Source organism: Silurus meridionalis, chromosome 15, assembly GCF_014805685.1.
Source record: "Silurus meridionalis isolate SWU-2019-XX chromosome 15, ASM1480568v1, whole genome shotgun sequence".
Classification (NCBI taxonomy): Eukaryota; Metazoa; Chordata; class Actinopteri; order Siluriformes; family Siluridae; genus Silurus; species Silurus meridionalis.
This window is the reverse complement of record NC_060898.1, coordinates 23095825-23115153: the sequence shown is the minus strand read 5'-3', so window position 1 is coordinate 23115153 and position 19329 is coordinate 23095825. Positions and strand designations below refer to the sequence as shown.

Sequence of the window (19329 nt, the reverse complement as noted above, 5' to 3'; positions counted from 1 at the left end):
GATTTGTAGATGGCAACGATTACATGGAAATTTCAACGAATCTGAAGATCTGAAGTTTCAGTGAAGATTGCACAGTGATGGAAATATGGCTCCTGTGTCACCTGAAGTCTGGGATGATCGAGTTCCAAAAGCTTGAGTTTGATTACATTGTCGCTCATATTTTTCAGTCTGAGATTAAGCTAATTAAACAGAAAGACGTTTTTCATTTCTTTTTTTTCACCCAGAATCCATCTTTCCTGACACGAATTGTACATTATACCCTAACTACACAGACGGAAAACTGATGGCGGGGAAAGAGATCTATATGAAAGTGTTCAGGGAGGCATTTTAAAATTATTCTTTCTTTTTGAGTGGAGCTTTTTCTGCTGGAATGTACCACAAATATAACAATTTTCAGGGATAGATTTGAGTCAGATGTGATGGATTTACAGATATTATGGTGCATTAGTAAGGAATGCAGTAGCTCCTTGGTTAAAGCTTTGGTTTGATGATTAGAAAGTCAGGGGTTCACTACCAAGCTGCCACTTAATTTATTCGTCATAGTAGTTGAGGTTTGCAGACTTATTACTAATTACTACAATAAGTCTGATGTACAGAAGCCTTGATTGATGATCACACACCTGCTGCTGGTGCTGTCTCTCTTGAGAACATTAAGATGGAAGAGAGAGGGGGCCAAGCAAACAGCAATGTTTGTTGGGGTCATCTGGTTTTCTTCCACACAGGCCACCACTTCATGGAGAAAGAAGAGCAAGCACTGAAGTGCTTCTCGGTTCTCATCAGGCAGGAGGAAAATAGCCGCTTGGATTGCTGCAAACTGTTGGTCCTTTGGGAAGTCTGTGGTGGAGCAAAGAATAACTCAGTGAAAGAAGTTAGACTAGAAATCAAGATACCTGCCATTTATTTTATTATAATGATGCACTGTAGAAGTTTGGAGACGCCTACATTGGTAGATGTGCAGAAAACTCTTGCACAGCTTGCTGGAGAAAATGGGCTCGGGAAGGTCTCGGAAAAATTGCTTGATCATGTCTGCGACGTCAAATGCAGACTGATCTTCAAAGGAAACGCCATCAGGGTCGGCTTCGATCATGTCCCTCAGATACTGAATTCGAGACTTGACCCCAGATTTGCGGAAAAGGCCAACCTGTTAGACAAAAAAAAAAAAATGTGTTAGTATGATGAAGAACCTATGATCATTAAAAACAGCCTGGTGATCTTCTTCTAGCATGATCTTCATTCCTCGAGCATGTCCTGAGGATCTCACCTGATCCAGGCATTCAGTCTTGAGGTACTCCATGGCTCTGAGGATGCTTGGAGGCAGAGGTTTTCCTGACCGCTGAACACTCTGAAGCAAAGGTACACCAAACACCTTCTTGTGCTCTGAAGATTTCATGTTTTTTCTGTAGACTTTCGGGACAGTCCTACGGCGTGTAAAAACACACACAATGCTCAGATGTTGCATAGACAACATGACTGTGGGCTAAAAAAACATCATGCCTTTTAAAATTGAATAATGTCCTTTGTAAGGTGTTGTGAAGAATCTCATGGAGCACATGTGAGTGTTCTTGTGTTTTGTTGGCATGTGCTCATCTCTACTTTTAATTACTGGGGCATTTAAAGACATGAGGAAGCTGTTAATAAAGAATTGAGTTAAACAAATAGAAAAAATAGAGCAATGATTATTAAACGCACAATTTCGTAGACACTAGTAATGTTTTTTCTTTCATCCTAATAATAGTAGATATTCAATGGAGCTCGCAAGGTTAAGTGGTCAGAAGGTCAGGTTTGAAGAGCAATTAAACAACAAATAACATTATTTATACTACATTCAGTATGCATGGTGGTTCCTGATTGGCTGGAAGTTCAGGTGTGAATTGTGGATTGTGATTGGCTGGAAGTCCAGAGCGTTGAAAACGCGGGCAGTTTGCGTTTGTCAGCTAAATCTAAATTTACATTTACATTTGATTGAATGTTCTGCTTATAAACACCTGTAACCATAGTAAAATCCAGTTCCAATTTCATCCAGAGTGAGACAGAGATTGTACACATTTCCAAATGACCTCACTGAGCTCCATGGAGGAGTTTTGCATGTTATTCAGTGATTACAGTCACACCATGAAGTTATGGGAAAGAGTAGTGTAAACCAGGCTGAGAGAAGAGGTGATCATCTGTGAGCAGCAGTATGGATTCATGCCGAGGAAGAGCACCACAGATGCATTATTTGCTTTGAGAATGTTGATGGAGAAGTATAGAGAAGGTCAGAAGGAGTTGCATTGTGTGTTTGTGGATTTAGAGAAAGTGTACGACAGGGTGGAGAGAGGAGTTGTGGTGTTGGATGAGGAAGTCTGGTGTGTCAGAGAAGTATGAGAATAAGAATATATTTTACTGTAATGTACATGTGACAAATATTAAGCATATTTACCTTGCGAAATAGACCAACTTAATCGCTTGTAAAATATTGCAGATAAGTTCAAACAAATATACAAACAAAAATAAAACAAGAGACGCGCAACAAACTTATAGTGATTGTGTCATCGCATTGCATCAGTTTATAGAAACAGTGGTTTACCCAGGATAAATTTTGAAGTGTTTACAAAAGAAGTCGTGATAAATTTCAGAGGCGAATTATATTTTTGTTTTGCAAAGATCTGATCTGATTCCCTTGGAAGTGCAACTGCGGCTCTCAGAAGCCGAACCCTCATTATTCTATCCAGATAAGTTTCAGATGTCCCAGATGCCCGGAACTACCCAACCCTTCCAACAGCGAGCTTACTAATATTCGTCTAATACGCTCTCCTTTGATTCCAGAGTTCGCGAAACCTTTTCATTAGACTTTCGTTTCCATTTCGGCCTAACGCTCTTTAGCATCAAACGATGCATTTGAATTCAATTAAAAAGACAATATCAGTATCCTCTTCAATCCATTATTCTGCTGATGTTCCACTACTGACTAAACATAGCACAAACATCTCCTGACTTCCCTTCTGTGGCTTTATAACCAGGAGCTGATATTGTTCTTTTGAAATGAATAGAAAGGAAGAAGTCAGTGGACTGCAGCAGACTTGCGGCTTATCTGAAATCAGGCGTCATACTCGGAATTGACTGTGCTGAATACTGAATACAGTGTGTGAGTGTGAACGAGTGTGTGTTGGGAATGGATTTAGGAATGGACTCTATGAAGGTTTCTTCTTTTTGTATCTAAAAACAAAGAGACCATACATTTTCCATCAGAAAGTCAATTCTGTTCTCCTTTTCTCAATCAGTTTTACTCCAGTTTTCTCACAGGATCTTATAATATACAATATTTAATCAATCCTTCAAAGGATTTCCAGTTATTTAAAGTGGATGTTTAGACAAAATTGCACAAGGTTACTGTTAGATTGATCAGAAACCTCATTCTGAAAGACATCCTGCCTGACCTTTATACTCATGTTCTTCATATTACGGCGTGAAATGATCTACTGCGAATGAACAGACGATTTCAGTGTTGCAACTGGACATTATTAACCACAAAGACTCAAACTAAAGTTATGAAGCGATCACCCTCGACCACTCCTGCAGACTATCCAGTGGTGTTTAAGAGTTTCAGAGCTGACACAATAAACTCATCTGGTGTAGGGATGGTAAGATTCACATATTCTTAAAAAACAATTTATTTATATATAATAATTATTAGATGCACTTTACTTTTATTATTAAGAAAGTAACCAATCATTTCTGACCAATATTTGATTTGTAGATCGATTTCTCGCCGCTAAACTGTTTTTCAAGCGAGTTCTCTCAGCACCGCTGCTGCTACGTGAATATGACGCGTCACAACACTACGGAGGCCGAGGCGTGTCCTGAGAGTCACATAGAATATAGATTAACATGGCAGAGGTAGAGCTGTAACTTCCTGCAGACACAACAGGAGAAGAGCTGTAACTTCCTGCAGACACAACAGGAGAAGAATGCGCTAGAAGTCAGAAGGCACTTAAGTAAATTGATGAATTGCCGTCTGTCTGAACCAAAGAAATAACTGCATTGAAATCAAGATCGGATCGCCCTGCATCGCAATAGGGGGGAATTGTATCACATTTCATCGGTAACTGCTTCATATACCATATATCTTTGATGTATCATATCATTGGCTATGTATCTAGATGCAAATCGCATTGGTCTTAGTTATGGAGATGTACGTCTGTAAGAAAATGTAGATCCATAATGTAGAGGTGCAGAAGTTCGGTCTGGAACGGATGAATATAGAACGGTAGGTTCGGTTTGTAACCATAGATCTGTAAACGAGAGCTACTTAGACTTGAGTCGATGTGCACTTATTATTTGACAAGGAAACAATCAAACAGGAAATGTCCATGTGTTCCTAAGGAAATGGCTCAGATGGTCTGGAATGAACAGATGTAGAATGGTAGGTTAGGTATGTAACCATAGTTCTATGACTGAGTAAAGGTACTTGCAGTACCTTACAGTAGGACCAGTGGTGGTCATCAACTCAGTCATAGATCCATGGTTACATACGTGCGTCTGGTGTTTGGAATTTATAAATAAGGAATTAATATCCAGATCCTCTTTCTCTCATTCATTTGTTTTGATTTGTTTTGGCTCATCTTACCAGTTCCATCCTTGCTTGCTGAAGGGTGAGTGTTTGTCCATCAGAACAGTCAGTCTGAGCAGACTCAGTCTCTGCAGCATTGAAACACATGAAGCAAGCTGGGACTGGATGTCTCGGGTGGTGATGTTATGTGTCTGCTCACTGCACCAGTAAAGTTTCTGAGCACTGAAATGTACAAAACCATACATTTGTGATTAGAATGTTGCAGATCAGGTGTATTTATAAAATGTTCCCTAAGTTAAGTGTCACTTACCAAGGGACCTGAACTGTATGAGAACGTGCTTTGCTGTAACTCTGCTTTGGGCCAGTTGGGTCGGTTTCACTCTGCTGCTTGATTTCGAGATGGATGTCGGTCAGAGATGATGGAGAAGGGGAGTTGGAGTTAGAGAAATCTGAATCTCCATCTTCAGGCAGTTTGTCTGTCCATGAAGTGACCAGTCGCTGTAGTCCATTAATGCGTTCCATTATATTATCCAAAGCGCAAAAGACATCGTCATCTATTATTTGCAAATGATTTGGGACATTGTCATAAATGCTAACACGATGGTCATGTGCAGCCAGAGGACTGCACGGCGGTTCTCGGTCTTTTGTTGTATTGCTTCGACTTCTACGACGATGGAATCCGTGAAAGCTTCCGGTTCTCCAGTTGACGTCAGTGCTATCAATGGGTGAAAGATCAGTGTTGTGCAAAATGGTGGGAAAAGTGCCTGGTTTGTGACCATGTGGAATCTCAAAGATGGTGTTACAATTAAGACTGTATTGGTTGTGGAGCTCCTGCTCACTTTCACATGCTTGTTCTTTCTCCTGCGTTTGGCTATTTGGTCTTTTACAGTTGCTACGAACCTTGGTGACCGGACTGGGTGTACTGACTGCACTGCTGTTCTCTGATGGACTGCTGCTGGAGCCATAAGGTGGTGTACAGGACATTGCGCTGCACATGTTGTCCGGCAGCCCTGAAATGTTAAAATGGTGGAGTTCCTCGTGCTTGTCCTCCCCATGACCCTTTTGGAGGACAGGACTTCCAATGACTAACCCTGTTTTGCCACCTTGGCCATGGAGCCGTAATGTTGACCCGCGAACTCTCAGTTTGTCCATCTTGCGCAGAAGACCCTTCTGACCCTTCTTCAGAGAAGGCTTCTCAGAAAAACACTTATCACAAGGCTCTTTTGGAGATGGAGGGCCACTGTAGGATCTGTCTGGGGACAAGTGTTTGTAGTTGGAGGAGCATCTAGAGGAGCTTCGGCTTGTCTCAGGATCTTCCAAAGTTTTCAGGGTGGTACCACCAGTGTCACTGTCAGAACTGCTGGAACTGTGTGTGGAGAGGATCTCATGGTGCTCACTGCTGTCGGACAGGGAGGCCTCACCGCTTTCAGATCTTCTAAGGCTTGAGGTAGGGCTGTCCATCGATGGCAGAAAGTCAATACCATCTATACGTATCCAGCGCCTACTCTTGCGGTCATAGGACCACTTCGGGCTGATAGCACAGGGCTCCACATCATCATCAACTTCACCCTAGAAGATAATCAAATGAGCCATGTCAGTAAAGTGTGTTTCAGCAGGTCCAGGTTTAGGACGTTGGATAAAAAAGTTTGCCTCATGGTGTAAAGATTTATTCCCAATTCTGATCCCTTTTTTCAACTCACTCGTCGTTTGAATCTGCTCACATCCACCTTCATCTCGACGCATTTGTTTAAGATGTTAAGTCTCCTGGGGTGAAAGAAAGCATGAGCGTTTTTGTAATGAATACTATCATATCCCTTAAATCTCTCCATCTTATGAACAGTACAATACGGAAAAAACAAACAAACACCGACCTGCAGAGAGAGTCTAATGTGTCGCCATCCAGGAATTCATGATCACTCTTCACCCAGTCTACGTCAATCGGAACGTGGCTATCTGAAACGCAAACACACGACGCATTGTTAAACAGTGTTTGCTGTTCATTTGAAAGTGTGTGTGTGTGTGTGTGTGTGTACATTGGCAGATTTAATTCCCAAAGGAATTTTGCAAACAAATATTTACTTTTGAAAAGCTGTGCATACTGAGGGAAGCCGGCCGCTCGCAGCCAATCGCAGGCCTCCTTCGCTTCAATTTCTAAAAAAAAAAAATAGAAGTGAGAAACAAATTAAATTTTGACTGCTCCGCTTCAATCGAGCAAACAATGTCAATAATTCAGAACGTGAAAGAAGCGTCTTTTGAGGTTATTATATTAGTGTTCACAGAGTAACGTTTTGGTGACGGACAGAGAAACGGAAGAACTTCCAGATGAACAGCCACCTAACTCTGTTCATGTGCCCCACATTTACTTTCACCTTTACTGATTCTTTCCTAACAAAACACAGACAGGAACAGATGCTGGAAACAAATCCTCTCTGCACGCTGCCTGGTGAGCCATAAAACCTGAGGGCCTGGGGCGGTTTCTGTCTGTACCATAGGCGGCTGGAGGGTCAGGGAAAGACAGCTGGACTGGGGAGTGCAGAGCGCAGATGGCGCCGTTATGTAAACACTCTGAGGGGTTTTGCAGCTCTCGTTGCTGGAGATGTTTGCTGTGCGGAGGAACATGGTGGATGCGACCGATGGAGCTCGAAGCTTTGATTGGTGGAGTTTTACCTCGTCTGATTTCAACACACTTGATTTATAAAATGGTGCAGAGTAAAGCAGCTCTCCAACGTATTAAATACATATTTAATAGAGAAGGACTCTGGACTCAAACCTTCAAACAGCTGACAATCCTGTAAAATAAAAGTTTGAGTTTATGTCAGAAAAAGTCTGATCTTCTTGCTAAATTCAATAATGTTATTGTCTATCTATCTATCTATCTATCTATCTATCTATCTATCTATCTATCTATCTATCTATCTATCTGTCTGTCTGTCTGTCTGTCTGTCTGTCTGTCTGTCTGTCTGTCTGTCTGTTTGCAGTAAGGCTAAATTTTTCTGTCTCTCATTTTTTCTCTCTTTTTTTCTCTGTTTCTCTGTTCATTTTTGTCTCTGTTTCTGTCTCTTTTTCTTTCTTTGTCTCTCTGGCTCTCTTTTTTTCTGTCTATCTCTCTCTTTTTCGCTCTCTTTCTCTGGCTGTCTCTTTTTCTTTCTTTGGCTGTCTTTCTCTCTTTACTCCCTTTGTCTGTCTCTCTATCACTTCCATTCTGTCCTCTCTCTCGCTCTCTCTCTCTCCCTCCCTCTCTCTCTCTCTGTTTCGTTCTTCACATTAACACCTGAGGTCGTGATTAAGGCTTCAGCTTGCAAACTACACACAGACGTCCAATAAAGCAAATCAAACAAACATACAAACGAATGATAAATAAACAGCGACTTGTGGACAGTGTCAAAAGCATAACGATGTTAATAATCCAAATACGACCCATAAATACAAAATAGTACACAAATAGTTATTAATATACAAAATGATAATAGTCATTGTTTTTTTTTTTTTTTTTGACGGAGGAGGATGGAGAACGAGAGCAAGGGATTTGAGTTGAATTCTCTTTCTAAGCCTTTTATGCCCCTGACTGTAGAAGACTTGCTGTGTGGGGGCTCAGTGCCCTTGCGTGCAAATGGTATACGTGATGGTATCACATGGCTCTCTTTTCCTACAGCCGCTTCCTCTTCTAAATACTCCGGGTGGCCGAGAGGAAGTCATGCTTTTCAGGCTTTTTTGGAAGCTGATAACAGATGTAGCGTGCAGTGCTACTCCTCCCAGCCTCCAAGCCTTTGAGAAGTTTTTGAATGGTCTGGGAGGGTCTCGGCTCGTAGAGCTACATGCTCCGAAGCTGCATGCTCACTACGCATACAACAACAAACAATTCATTATTGTCCATCACATCACGCTGCTTACAGATACAGATGAGAGGCACCATCCAGTAACGGCGCCTCACAGGCGTCTAATAAAACGTCACGGTTCTGAGTGGCCTGAGAATCACAGCAGTAAAGAATTACGCGAAATAAAGACGCAGGTGTTTTGCTGACGGCTTCAGATCGTTTTGTCAGAACTGTTTTCCAGAATGTTTGATGTTTCAGTCAGAGAGTCTGGGGAGCTTCAGGGGTTTGATGGGAACAAAAACGTGGACGGAATTAAGTTCCTGAAAGGTACAAGAACATTGTGTGGCTCCAGAAATACATTTACACGAGTAAAATCTATCTATGATGGGGTATTCTGGGGTATGGCGGGGATGTGATAGGGTAGGATGGGGTATAACGGGGGTATGGCGGGGGTGTGATGGTGTATGGCGATGGTGTGATGGGGTAGGATGGGGTATGGCGGGGTGTGATGGGGTATGGCGAGGGTGTGATGGGGTAGGATGGGGTATGGCGGGGTTGTGATGGGGTATGATGGGTTATTACGGGGTATGGCGGAGGTGTGATGGGTACGATGGGGTATTACTAGGGTATGGCGGGGGTGTGATAGGGTATGACGGGGGTAGGAGGGGTAATCATGTTAATTAAAAGTCACTCACTAACTACTGTCTCCTTCTTTTTATTTAAATTTTATCAACGAGAGGGAGAGAAAACGGTCCTCAACGGTCTGCTGAATCCTCCTGACATGCCACCCAGGGCTTTCAGCTAAATTAATATATATATATATATATATATATATATATATATATATATATATATATACAGTCACGAGTCTGAAATCTGATGATTTGGGTGCAAAACAGGCGCCTTTCGGCTCTCGCCATGTCTGATAGGTTGAGGATCGTTAGATCATGGGTGTAACTGCTTGCATGCCATGTTAATAGCTCTGGTTGCTAACAACTCACACTCCAACAAGCGCCAGAGGACTGAGAAGCTCTAATGCTTCTCATAGCCGCCTGGAAAAGAGCATCTTTAAAGCTCGGATTTGCAGAATTGAACATGTTTATAATGAGCACAAAAAACAGGTCAGCGTTTACACGTGGTGGAATCAGAACACAGGTCATTCCATCTTCAAAATAAAACCATATTTATGTTTATGTTCTTCTTCTGCTCTTCTACAGTTAGTGACAAATCTTGGTGAAAAAAAAGGAATATATATATATATATATATATAAACTCTTTAATAAAATAAAAATTAATAAAAAGTTTAATTCAATTGTATTTGTGTAGAATTTTTGTTTACAATTGTGCATTGTTTTTTAACCTCAAAATGTTTTATCCTTAATTAGTTATTAAACATTTTAAGAGCATTATGTCATGTCAAATGAATGCTATTTATTTTAAATATTTTGGTCCTATTAAAACAAATCATCAAAACATCACACACAGTTAATTTTTTCTTTTTATCTCTAAAATTAAAACAATTATCCACCAAATAAAATAAAATAACAATAAAATCTGCATCCACTTACTTGTAATCAGCATTGCTGTAGAGTTGAAAGGTCCAAATAGGTTGCCAGTTACAAATAAGTTAAACAAGTGTAATAAATAGTATATAAATAGTCAAACATAACAAAAAAAATCCCAAATAAACCAACAAAACAAAAAGATGAAATTAATTTCCAGTTCACAAAAATAAGAAGTCTTCTTGTTCTCTGTTTTAGCTGATGATACGAGTGTGAAGTGTTTTCCATTCAGTGGAAAAACCTGAGTGAGGGAGAGGGCGGTTCCCATCATGCACTAGAGGGGTAGAGGGAGGAAGGGGTAGAGAGGAAGAGGGGTAGACGTGTAGAGATGAGCTCAGGCTTTACTAACAGCTTTTAGGCTTTTACTGTGCGACTGCAGCGTTATATATGACCTTTAATGCCAATTATTGCTACATTTTTCCTTTCTTTCTTTCTTTCTTTCTTTCTTTCTTTCTTTCTTTCTTTCTTTCTTTCTTTCTTTATAATGTTGTTTATTTTCTAGATTTTGCTTTAAATTTCATTGCTGCTCTTTATGCTGCTTTAACTCTGGTAAATCTATTTTTTCTGTCTGTCTGTCTGTCTGTCTGTCTGTCTATCTATCTATCTATCTATCTATCTATCTATCTATCTATCTATCTATCTATCTATCTATCTATCTATCTATCTATCTATCTATCTGACTGTCTGTCTATCTACTGTCTGGCTGTCTGTCTGGCTGTCTGTCTGGCTGGATGTCTGGCTGTTTATTTATATGTTTGTCTGTCAGAAAAACTGATTACTGTTGATTGGTAAATTTCTTTGTTAGGAAACTTTTAAACATAGTTAATGGAAGGAGTCTCCAGTGTCAGTTGTTGTTGCTGTAGTGTAAGTGAAAACAGGAACTAACTCATGTACACAGTCTGTAATGAGGTGTGGTGTTTTACTCGTCCTGTATGACGGTGTGATATTTTCCTCAAATCAGTTCACTTCCTACTCCATGGTGTATCTGTAAGAGATAATCTCTACGTCCTTCTTCTGACCACTGCTTCCAAACCCCAGAAACTTCTCCAGCTAGGACGCATTTACTCAGGCAGTTTAAGTGCCACTTCATTCTAAAGTTAACAGCCTATTATTTAGAGATTGACAGATTTCATACGCCATCAGACATTCGGTAGACGATTTAAGTGCCAAGTTGGCAGTTGGTTCTGAAGTTTCCGATCGATCACCGGTCCGTGAGGCGACACCACCGGTCAACTCGAGCGACAAATACATCAAATATTTCTTGAGGAGGACTTTTAAAGGTTTGTAAATGGATTGAAAGAAGGGTTATGTACTTTTTTCTGCACTACTTTCTGAGCCAAACTTCAGGCTTGTGATGTGATCAAACACCCGAGAGAGCCATTAGTGCTAATAGGATATCAAGGACTCGATCCTAATGAAGGCTCAGAGTCGAAAACTATTAGGCGTGATGGGGCCTCGTCGATATCGACGTGGCGTTAGGGTGGTCTGGAGCGTTCACCTCATCAGCTTTGTGATGGGCTGAGATACTGTAGGTGTGACACTGGAGGAATGCAGACCACGTTCACATCACCTCCGGCAAAATCATCAGAGGATGCAATCGTGGACTTACATTTCTTTACACCCGTGAACTCTATTTCTACATTTCATACATCGATTTGGTTCATTTATTTATTTATTTGTTTGTTTGTTTACTGATTGATGAATATGCTATACATTTTTTATTTTTTTTACATTTATTTATTTACTTCAAATAATTAATTAGATGAATTTATTTATTTTTTATTTTTATGAATGAATTGATTTATGAATTGATTTATTTGTTTTGTTTTTTTGTTAGTAAACAATCAAGCTTTATAGTGAGGCTAGGACCACTTTTATAAATAAATAAATTATTAAAGACAGTGTAAAAATACAGAAAAATGATCTAAATGAAATCAATATTTATTTATATTTTTATTTATACTTTTCAGTCATTTTATGTCCTCGACATACAAATAAAGATCTGTGCTGATTTCTAAATCTAAAAAAAAACCCCGCAGACTCCAGACTGCAAACTCCAGAAACCAGACTCCATGCCACATATTGCAGACTCCAGACTTCAGACCCAGACTCAAGTTTCCAGAACCTAAACCCCACTCTGCAAAGCTCAGACTTCAGACCTCAGACAACAGACCTGAATACTGGAGGCCGAAGACTCTTGTCTGCAGACCTTAGACCTCAGACTCCAGACCCCAAAATCCAGACCCCAACCCCAGACCTGAGACTGCAAACACCAAACCGCAGATCTCACACAACAATCCCCTGACCCAAGATACCAGACTCTACACAGCAGACTTCAGACCGCAGGACCCAGACCCCAGACTCCAGAACCCAAAACTCAGTCTCCAGACTGCAGATCCCAGAATCCATAATTGCATGTCCCTGTCCAGACTCTAGACCAGACTCCAAACCCCATAACTAACATAGAATATTTTCAAGGGGGGTGTGGTTGACTTTTATGTCGACCTACTTTTACTGAGAAATGAGGACTGTATCAGTCTCCTGTAAATAAACACTAATTTACTCAAATGTTTCTGATTAAACAGAGCAGGAGAGATAAATGAACTTTTTTTTTGCATGTTATTTTTAAACCTGGCAACGTATAGCAGAAAGAGACAGGACACACTACAGAGGAAAACGTGACGAAAGCACTGGCTCCGTCAAGTCCACCCGAGCGTCACACCCTTATTGTGTGTGTGAAGTCATTTTGACTTGCAGGATGTAGAGCTCTCCTCCGGCTGAAGCTTCCTTCTCAGCTCAAAAACACTCCACCTATACAGACCTTTAGCCTTTATGTTACACAGAACAATCAGGACCAGTGTCTGAGATATCTACAATATCTGGCAAAAAGTTTGTGGACACCTGAGCATACAATTACTTCGGTTAGTGTGTATGAGACAATGGAATTAACCATTCATTTTCTGTCTGTCTGTCTGTCTGTCTGTCTGTCTGTCTGTCTGTCTGTCTGTCTGTCTGTCTGTGTTTCTCTATCTCTCTCACTTGCTTTTTATCTCTCTCTCTTTTTCTTACTATCTCTTGCTTTTTTATGTCTCTCTCTCTCTCTCTCTCTCTCTCTCTCTGTCGGGCAAAAGTGAAATAGATGTGGGACAGGTGTGGGATAGAAGTGGGATAGATGTGGGACAGGTGTGGGATAGAAGTGGGATAGATGTGAGACAGATGTGGGATAGAAGTGGGACAGATGTTGGACAGATGTGGGATAGATGTTGAACAGACGTCTGACAGATGTGGGAAAGATGTGGGACAGATGTTGGACAGTTGTCCAAAATAATACTATCCATAATATACTTTATATTATTTATGAAGGAAGGAATTTCTGACAGAATGAAGGAATCACATGACCTAAATTAATTCATCACATGTCACTGATTACACTGATCACCTGGTCCTAGTCATCCTTAATTAGAACATATTATTGCTTCTCAATGGTTTCACACTGCGGTTGTTTTCGAATTCAGTGAAAGATGAAGCTGCATGTCGTGCAAACCTTGTGACACTTGAAGACCTTCACGCTTGGCCCTGTGCTCTCCATTGTTTGCTTGAGAATCCCAGCTTGACTGTTTACATGATATAAAAGGCTCTAAAGTCCGTCTAGCCCGACCCTTTCCCCTGAGACAGACAAAAGACGCCTGGTTTGAGGTCAGTGTCAGACAGCAGGCTGAAAACCTGTCCAGAGCGTCTCTGTGTGATGAAGTTCCTGATGTATTTATGGATGATGTATGATGTATTTTTGCACATTGTTGCCTGAAAGTTAAAGCTAGAATCTCTTCTTCTGATTCTTAAGAAAGTTATTTCCTCTTGCTGGCTGAAACCACATACTCCAAGAACCACCTTCCTTCCTTCCTTCCTTGAATCCAACTCCAGACCTCAGCAAAGTGGACCTGATAACGTTAATAACATTCCACCTTTCTTCTCTCGTCCTTTACAGAGGGCAGAAGAGAGAGTAGAGAGGGGAAATTAAGAGTGGGAGACATATTAAACCGAGAGCTATCGTTATCGAGATCATCCAGATTGCTCGGGGGGGTTCTTGCTATTACTCCTTTTTTGTTACTTCTCTGTGAGTGAGAACTTAGAGGTGCTAGGTAATAGTAAGATAGCAAAGCCAGAGGGCTCAAATGAGATTCAATTAAGAAGGTGAACGTGGTCTGAAATCACCGTAAGGTTTGATAGATTATCTGTTCCAGGCCGCACTGCTTCTCAATGGCAATAGATGGATCACAAAATCAGATGAAATATAAAAAATGGTGGATTCATTATGATTGTAACCTTTTTCCAGTTTTGGATTAAATGCCTTGTTCCTGTAGTAGTATTAGTAAAAGGACTAATCTCTTACTAAACTCCTCCTTTTACATTATAATAATAATGTTTGGGCTGAAAAGGCATATTTTTGATTAGCCTTCCATCCACACAGAGACGGCGTTTTTTGTCAGCGGAATCGACATGCGTTTTTACGTCATGTGATGCAGTCATGTGACCAATTCAGCAAAGATGGCGGGCGACATTGTATGGTAATTTTCGAACTTTGTTTGTAAGCAACTTCATCATCTGTTATTTTAAGCAGTCCAATATCCTGGCTTATTTGTTTCCAAGTCTATATTCTTGCTCACTTTTGCAACTTTATACTCCTGTGTTTCTCACAGCAACTGACTGTTGGCTGCTTTTCCTCGACTTCCTCATGAGGTTTCAAATAGTCGGAAAGTAAAGAAACGGCAAGCGGAAATGACAAAGGTCCAAACATCTTACATTTTGCATATGTGCAGTACAGGGATATAAACGGTTTCAGGCGTTTTAGTGTGGATGAGCAACTTTTGGGAAACGATTGAAAACGATAGTGTAGATGTGGAGTGTTTTTTTTTTTTTATAAAAGCGTTTTTTTAATTTTATTTATCCGCATTAGTGTAGATGTAGATTTAGAACCGTGGGGTTACACTCGTTTTTTTCACCACAATTCAAATCAATTCAGTTTTATTTGTAGAGCAGTTTGAACAATGTAGATTGTCTCAAAGCAGCTTTACAGAGATAAAGAGATTACAAAAGAATGTATAAGTTTAGTGCCTATAACTTTTTTCTTTATAATTGTACGTTTGTCCCTGAGTGGTGACTGTGGAGGAACCTTGGGAGGAACCAGACTCAAAAGGGAACCCATCTCTATCCTTAACACTAAATGTCCATTTATTAGAGTTTCATCATTATTAAGGTATACTGTTTATTGATAAATGCTTAAATGCAGAACTTTACATGCAACATGAGGTCCTGTTGATATTAATTACAGTCCAAATCCATCCAAACATTGTGAAGAAAAAGTTTCCCACAACGAAACTGTTCTGATAAAGAACACAGCTCATGCTTGACAGAACTTTCCCAGGAAAAGTGTGTGTGAGGTGGAAATACTCCTGGGATGCTACATCGGTCTTAACTTTTGTACTTTTCCCATAACTGTGGTTACAAAACATTTTATACTATTTCTTCAATAAATTCTCTCCTATTGTTTTTCTCGCTCTCTGTCCCTCAGTATTTTCTGTTTGTAAACATATCTTAAGTTCGATCAAGTGTTGCTTTTTATTTGTATTTTTTTAGGAGGCATCACATTACATCATTCCAATGTTCCCAGTGTTCGGAAAGCCGGAGTGCTTAAATGTTACCACTGCCAAGCTACCCACATGGGGGATGGAAGGTTTCTGGTAGGATATCCTCATGCTAATAATGTTTTTTTTTCTCTTCAAATAGAACAAATAAAATCTGTAATCCTGGAGTGCACTCATGTTGTTGTTCAGGTCTTATTACTTGTTTATGTTTTCACATTGAGACTGAGCTTTTCTGAACAAATTACTGATTTTATCTGAACCTGCATGATAATGATTCTTGATCCTTTTTACTTTATTTGTAAGATGTAATAAAGTGTAACAAGATGTAGTGCAAAATGAGGAAGTGAATACCCTAGACAATGGATTATACACTACAACCTGAGCATACACTACACCAAAATACACTACAATCAATCACAATACACTACACCAAAATACACTACAATCAATCACAATACACTACACCAAAATACACTACAATCAATCATAATACACTACACCAAAATACACTACAATCAATCACAATACACTACACCAAAATGCACTACAATTAATCACAAAACACTACACCAACATATTCTACAATCAATCACAATACACTACACCAAAATACACTACAATCAATCATAATACACTACACCAAAATACACTACAATCAATCACAATACACTACAATCAATCACATACACTACACCAAAATACACTACAATGGGATACAATACACTACATTATACACTACAACCAATCACAATACACTACACCAAAATACACTACAATCAATCACAATACACTACACAAAAATACACTACAACCTGATACAATACACTACATCAAAATACACTACAACCAATCACAATACACTACAATCAATCACAGTACACTACACCAAAATACACTACAACCTGAGCATACACTACACCAAAATACACTACAATCGATCACAAAACACTACACCAAAATACACTACAATCAATCACAATACACTACACATAATACACTACAATCAATAACACTATAATACACCAAAATACGCTCACAATACACTACACATTATACACTACAACCAATCACAATACACTACAAAAATACACTACAATCAATCACAATACACTACACAAAAATACACTACAATCAATCACAATACACTACATCAAAATACACTACAATCAATCACAGTACACTACACCAAAATACACTACAACCTGAGCATACACTACACCAAAATACACTACAATCGATCACAAAACACTACACCAAAATACACTACAATCAATCACAATACACTACACATAATACACTACAATCAATAACACTATAATACACCAAAATACGCTCACAATACACTACACATTATACACTACAACCAGATACAATACACAACACATAATACACTACAACCTGATACAATACACAACACATAATACACTACAACCTGAGACTAGATACTATATTATACACATATTATATTATATTATATTATATTATATTATATTATATTATATTATATTATATTATATTATATTATATTATATATATCGCGAGGCCCTACAGAGACGAACTCATTATTGAAGGTAAACTCCCAGTCTTACAGGTCATATACAACATATGGTGTCTGAGGAAAGTTTAAAAAAACCACAGCTGATCCCCTTCACCCAGCACACAGCCTGTTCAACAAATGGAGTATTCACTCCAGAACCAATAGGCTGAAGAAGAGTTTTTACCCTCAGGCTAAAAGAATCATCAACAAACTCTAATACAGTCTCACTGCAAACCACAACTGCCAACTGATTCTGTTACACATTTCACACATAATTGCATACATATTTCTGTTTAATATACTGGGACTGCACTATTCTCAATTCTCTGAACTCTTAATTACACTGCACCCAGTTTTACTGCACCTTACCTGCACTACGTGTCCTTGTCTATTCTTTTTTGCACACCTTTATATACATTTTTTACAAGAATACTTCATGCTATTATGTCATGCATGTAAATACTCATTTAAATTCATTATATATATTGAATTTAATTATATATTATATATATAATTATATATTTATATATATATTATATTATATATATATATTATTATTATATATTATTATTATATATTATTATAATATATAACCTGAATATAACCTACACCAATAAACACTACAATCAATGACAATATATTGCACATAAAATACCCAACAACCTGAGACAAACCACACACTTTTTATTATTAATATTATTATTATTATTGGAGTGTAGGAGTGTATTTCTCAGTGTGCAGTTTAATTTAATATCTTTATTTAAATCTTTTTTTATAATTGATTTATATTACTACATTATTAGTTGCACTTTCGCTCCATCACTTCCCAGAACTATTCAGAATTTTATAATGTGGCATCTGTAATAATTACACCGAACGGTCCATTAACCTCTGCAATGAAAATGTACATATCACTGCATCGTAATCGCGTACCACTGCATTAAATACAGACAGACAGAAATGCTTTTCTCCCCGTGTTCAGCTCAGAGTTCCAAGTGATGTGTTTAAGCGGATTTGCTCGTATTCCCAACAGTACACAATAAACATATACAGTATAAGAAAAGCTCGGAAATGAAATGATGCATGGATGTGTGCATCGTGGCAATCTAATAAATGATGATGATTCTTATAAAAAGTATAAAAAGCAACTCAGCATTGTTAAATACACATAAAAACATTATAATACAACCGGAGACAATACACTACACACGAATTACACTACAAGAATCAATCACTATCGTTTTAATATATATTTTATTCTAATGAATATGTATTATATTATTCCCAATAGTTTATTCTCTTTCATGTTTCTCTCAGTTTTGCTGCTTCCTGTAGTTTAAGTTTAAGTTTGAATTTCTATCCAATCAGATGTCTGCTGTCGTATCAAGTGATGTCGGGGCCAAAGTGATCTACCATGAGCCCACCAGGGGGCAGAAAAGATATTCTACAGATTATGTAACATGCTATAGTACAGGTGATCACAGTTACATAGATAATATTATGAAGACTGGTTTTATATGGTTAATATAAAACAGTTTGAATCAATAAAAAAATCTCGTCTTATTGGTTAAACAAACTTTAGAAAAAACATAACAAATATGTGTAACATTGCTTTATAGAATTAATAGTTGAAAGGATCAGGTTGAAAAATGAAAGAATGACACATACTTTGCTATGCGATATTAAGTTTCGAATCAACTATAAACTACTGCTTCTCACTTACAAAACACTAAATGGTTTGTCTCCATGTATCTCTCCAATCTTCTAACATGCTTTAATCCGTCACGCTCCCTGAAATCTCAAAACTCCAGACTTCTAGTAGTTTCTAGAATAGCAAAGTCCACTAAAGGTGGTAGAACATTCTCACATTTAGCTCCTAAACTCTGGAATAGTCTTCCTGACAGTGTTCGGGGCTCAGACACACTCTCCCAGTTTAAGTGCAGATTAAAGACGTATCTTTTTAGCGAGTTCTACACATAACACACATCACATCATAACCTTGTGTTCCAGAACATCTGATCACATGCACATTATCAACATGTGCTGTTAATATCATGAACAGCAGCTACGCTAATTTCTCTCCACTGCTTCTCTTTCTCTCCCCATCCCGAGGCATCCAGAGGTTGCATTAGCTCCAGTCACGTCCCACCTCATGGAGATTGTGGACCTTTAAAAAAGTAGATACCCACAAACATCCTGAAACATCTAGAGACGTACCAGCGCC

General features: G+C 38.8%; 1 protein-coding gene across 2 annotated transcripts in view; it reads right to left on the bottom strand.

Annotated features, from left to right (window-relative positions):
* si:dkeyp-23e4.3 (rho GTPase-activating protein 7) overlaps positions 1 to 19329 on the bottom strand; it is a 46935-nt gene that overhangs the window by 5408 nt on the left and 22198 nt on the right. The window contains exons 1-9 of one of the 2 annotated variants that reach the window (XM_046867764.1): positions 9933 to 10417; positions 6629 to 6700; positions 6421 to 6502; positions 6250 to 6313; positions 4860 to 6118; positions 4607 to 4771; positions 1262 to 1418; positions 943 to 1141; positions 621 to 834 (exon numbers count right to left, since the gene is read on the bottom strand). In XM_046867764.1, the coding sequence (XP_046723720.1) occupies positions 621 to 834; positions 943 to 1141; positions 1262 to 1418; positions 4607 to 4771; positions 4860 to 6118; positions 6250 to 6313; positions 6421 to 6502; positions 6629 to 6700; positions 9933 to 9945 (2225 nt within the window). In that variant the 5' untranslated portion in view covers positions 9946 to 10417. Of the gene's footprint in view, positions 1 to 620; positions 835 to 942; positions 1142 to 1261; positions 1419 to 4606; positions 4772 to 4859; positions 6119 to 6249; positions 6314 to 6420; positions 6503 to 6628; positions 6701 to 9932; positions 10418 to 19329 lie in introns of those variants that run through there. The other variant, XM_046867763.1, reaches the window with a different exon arrangement.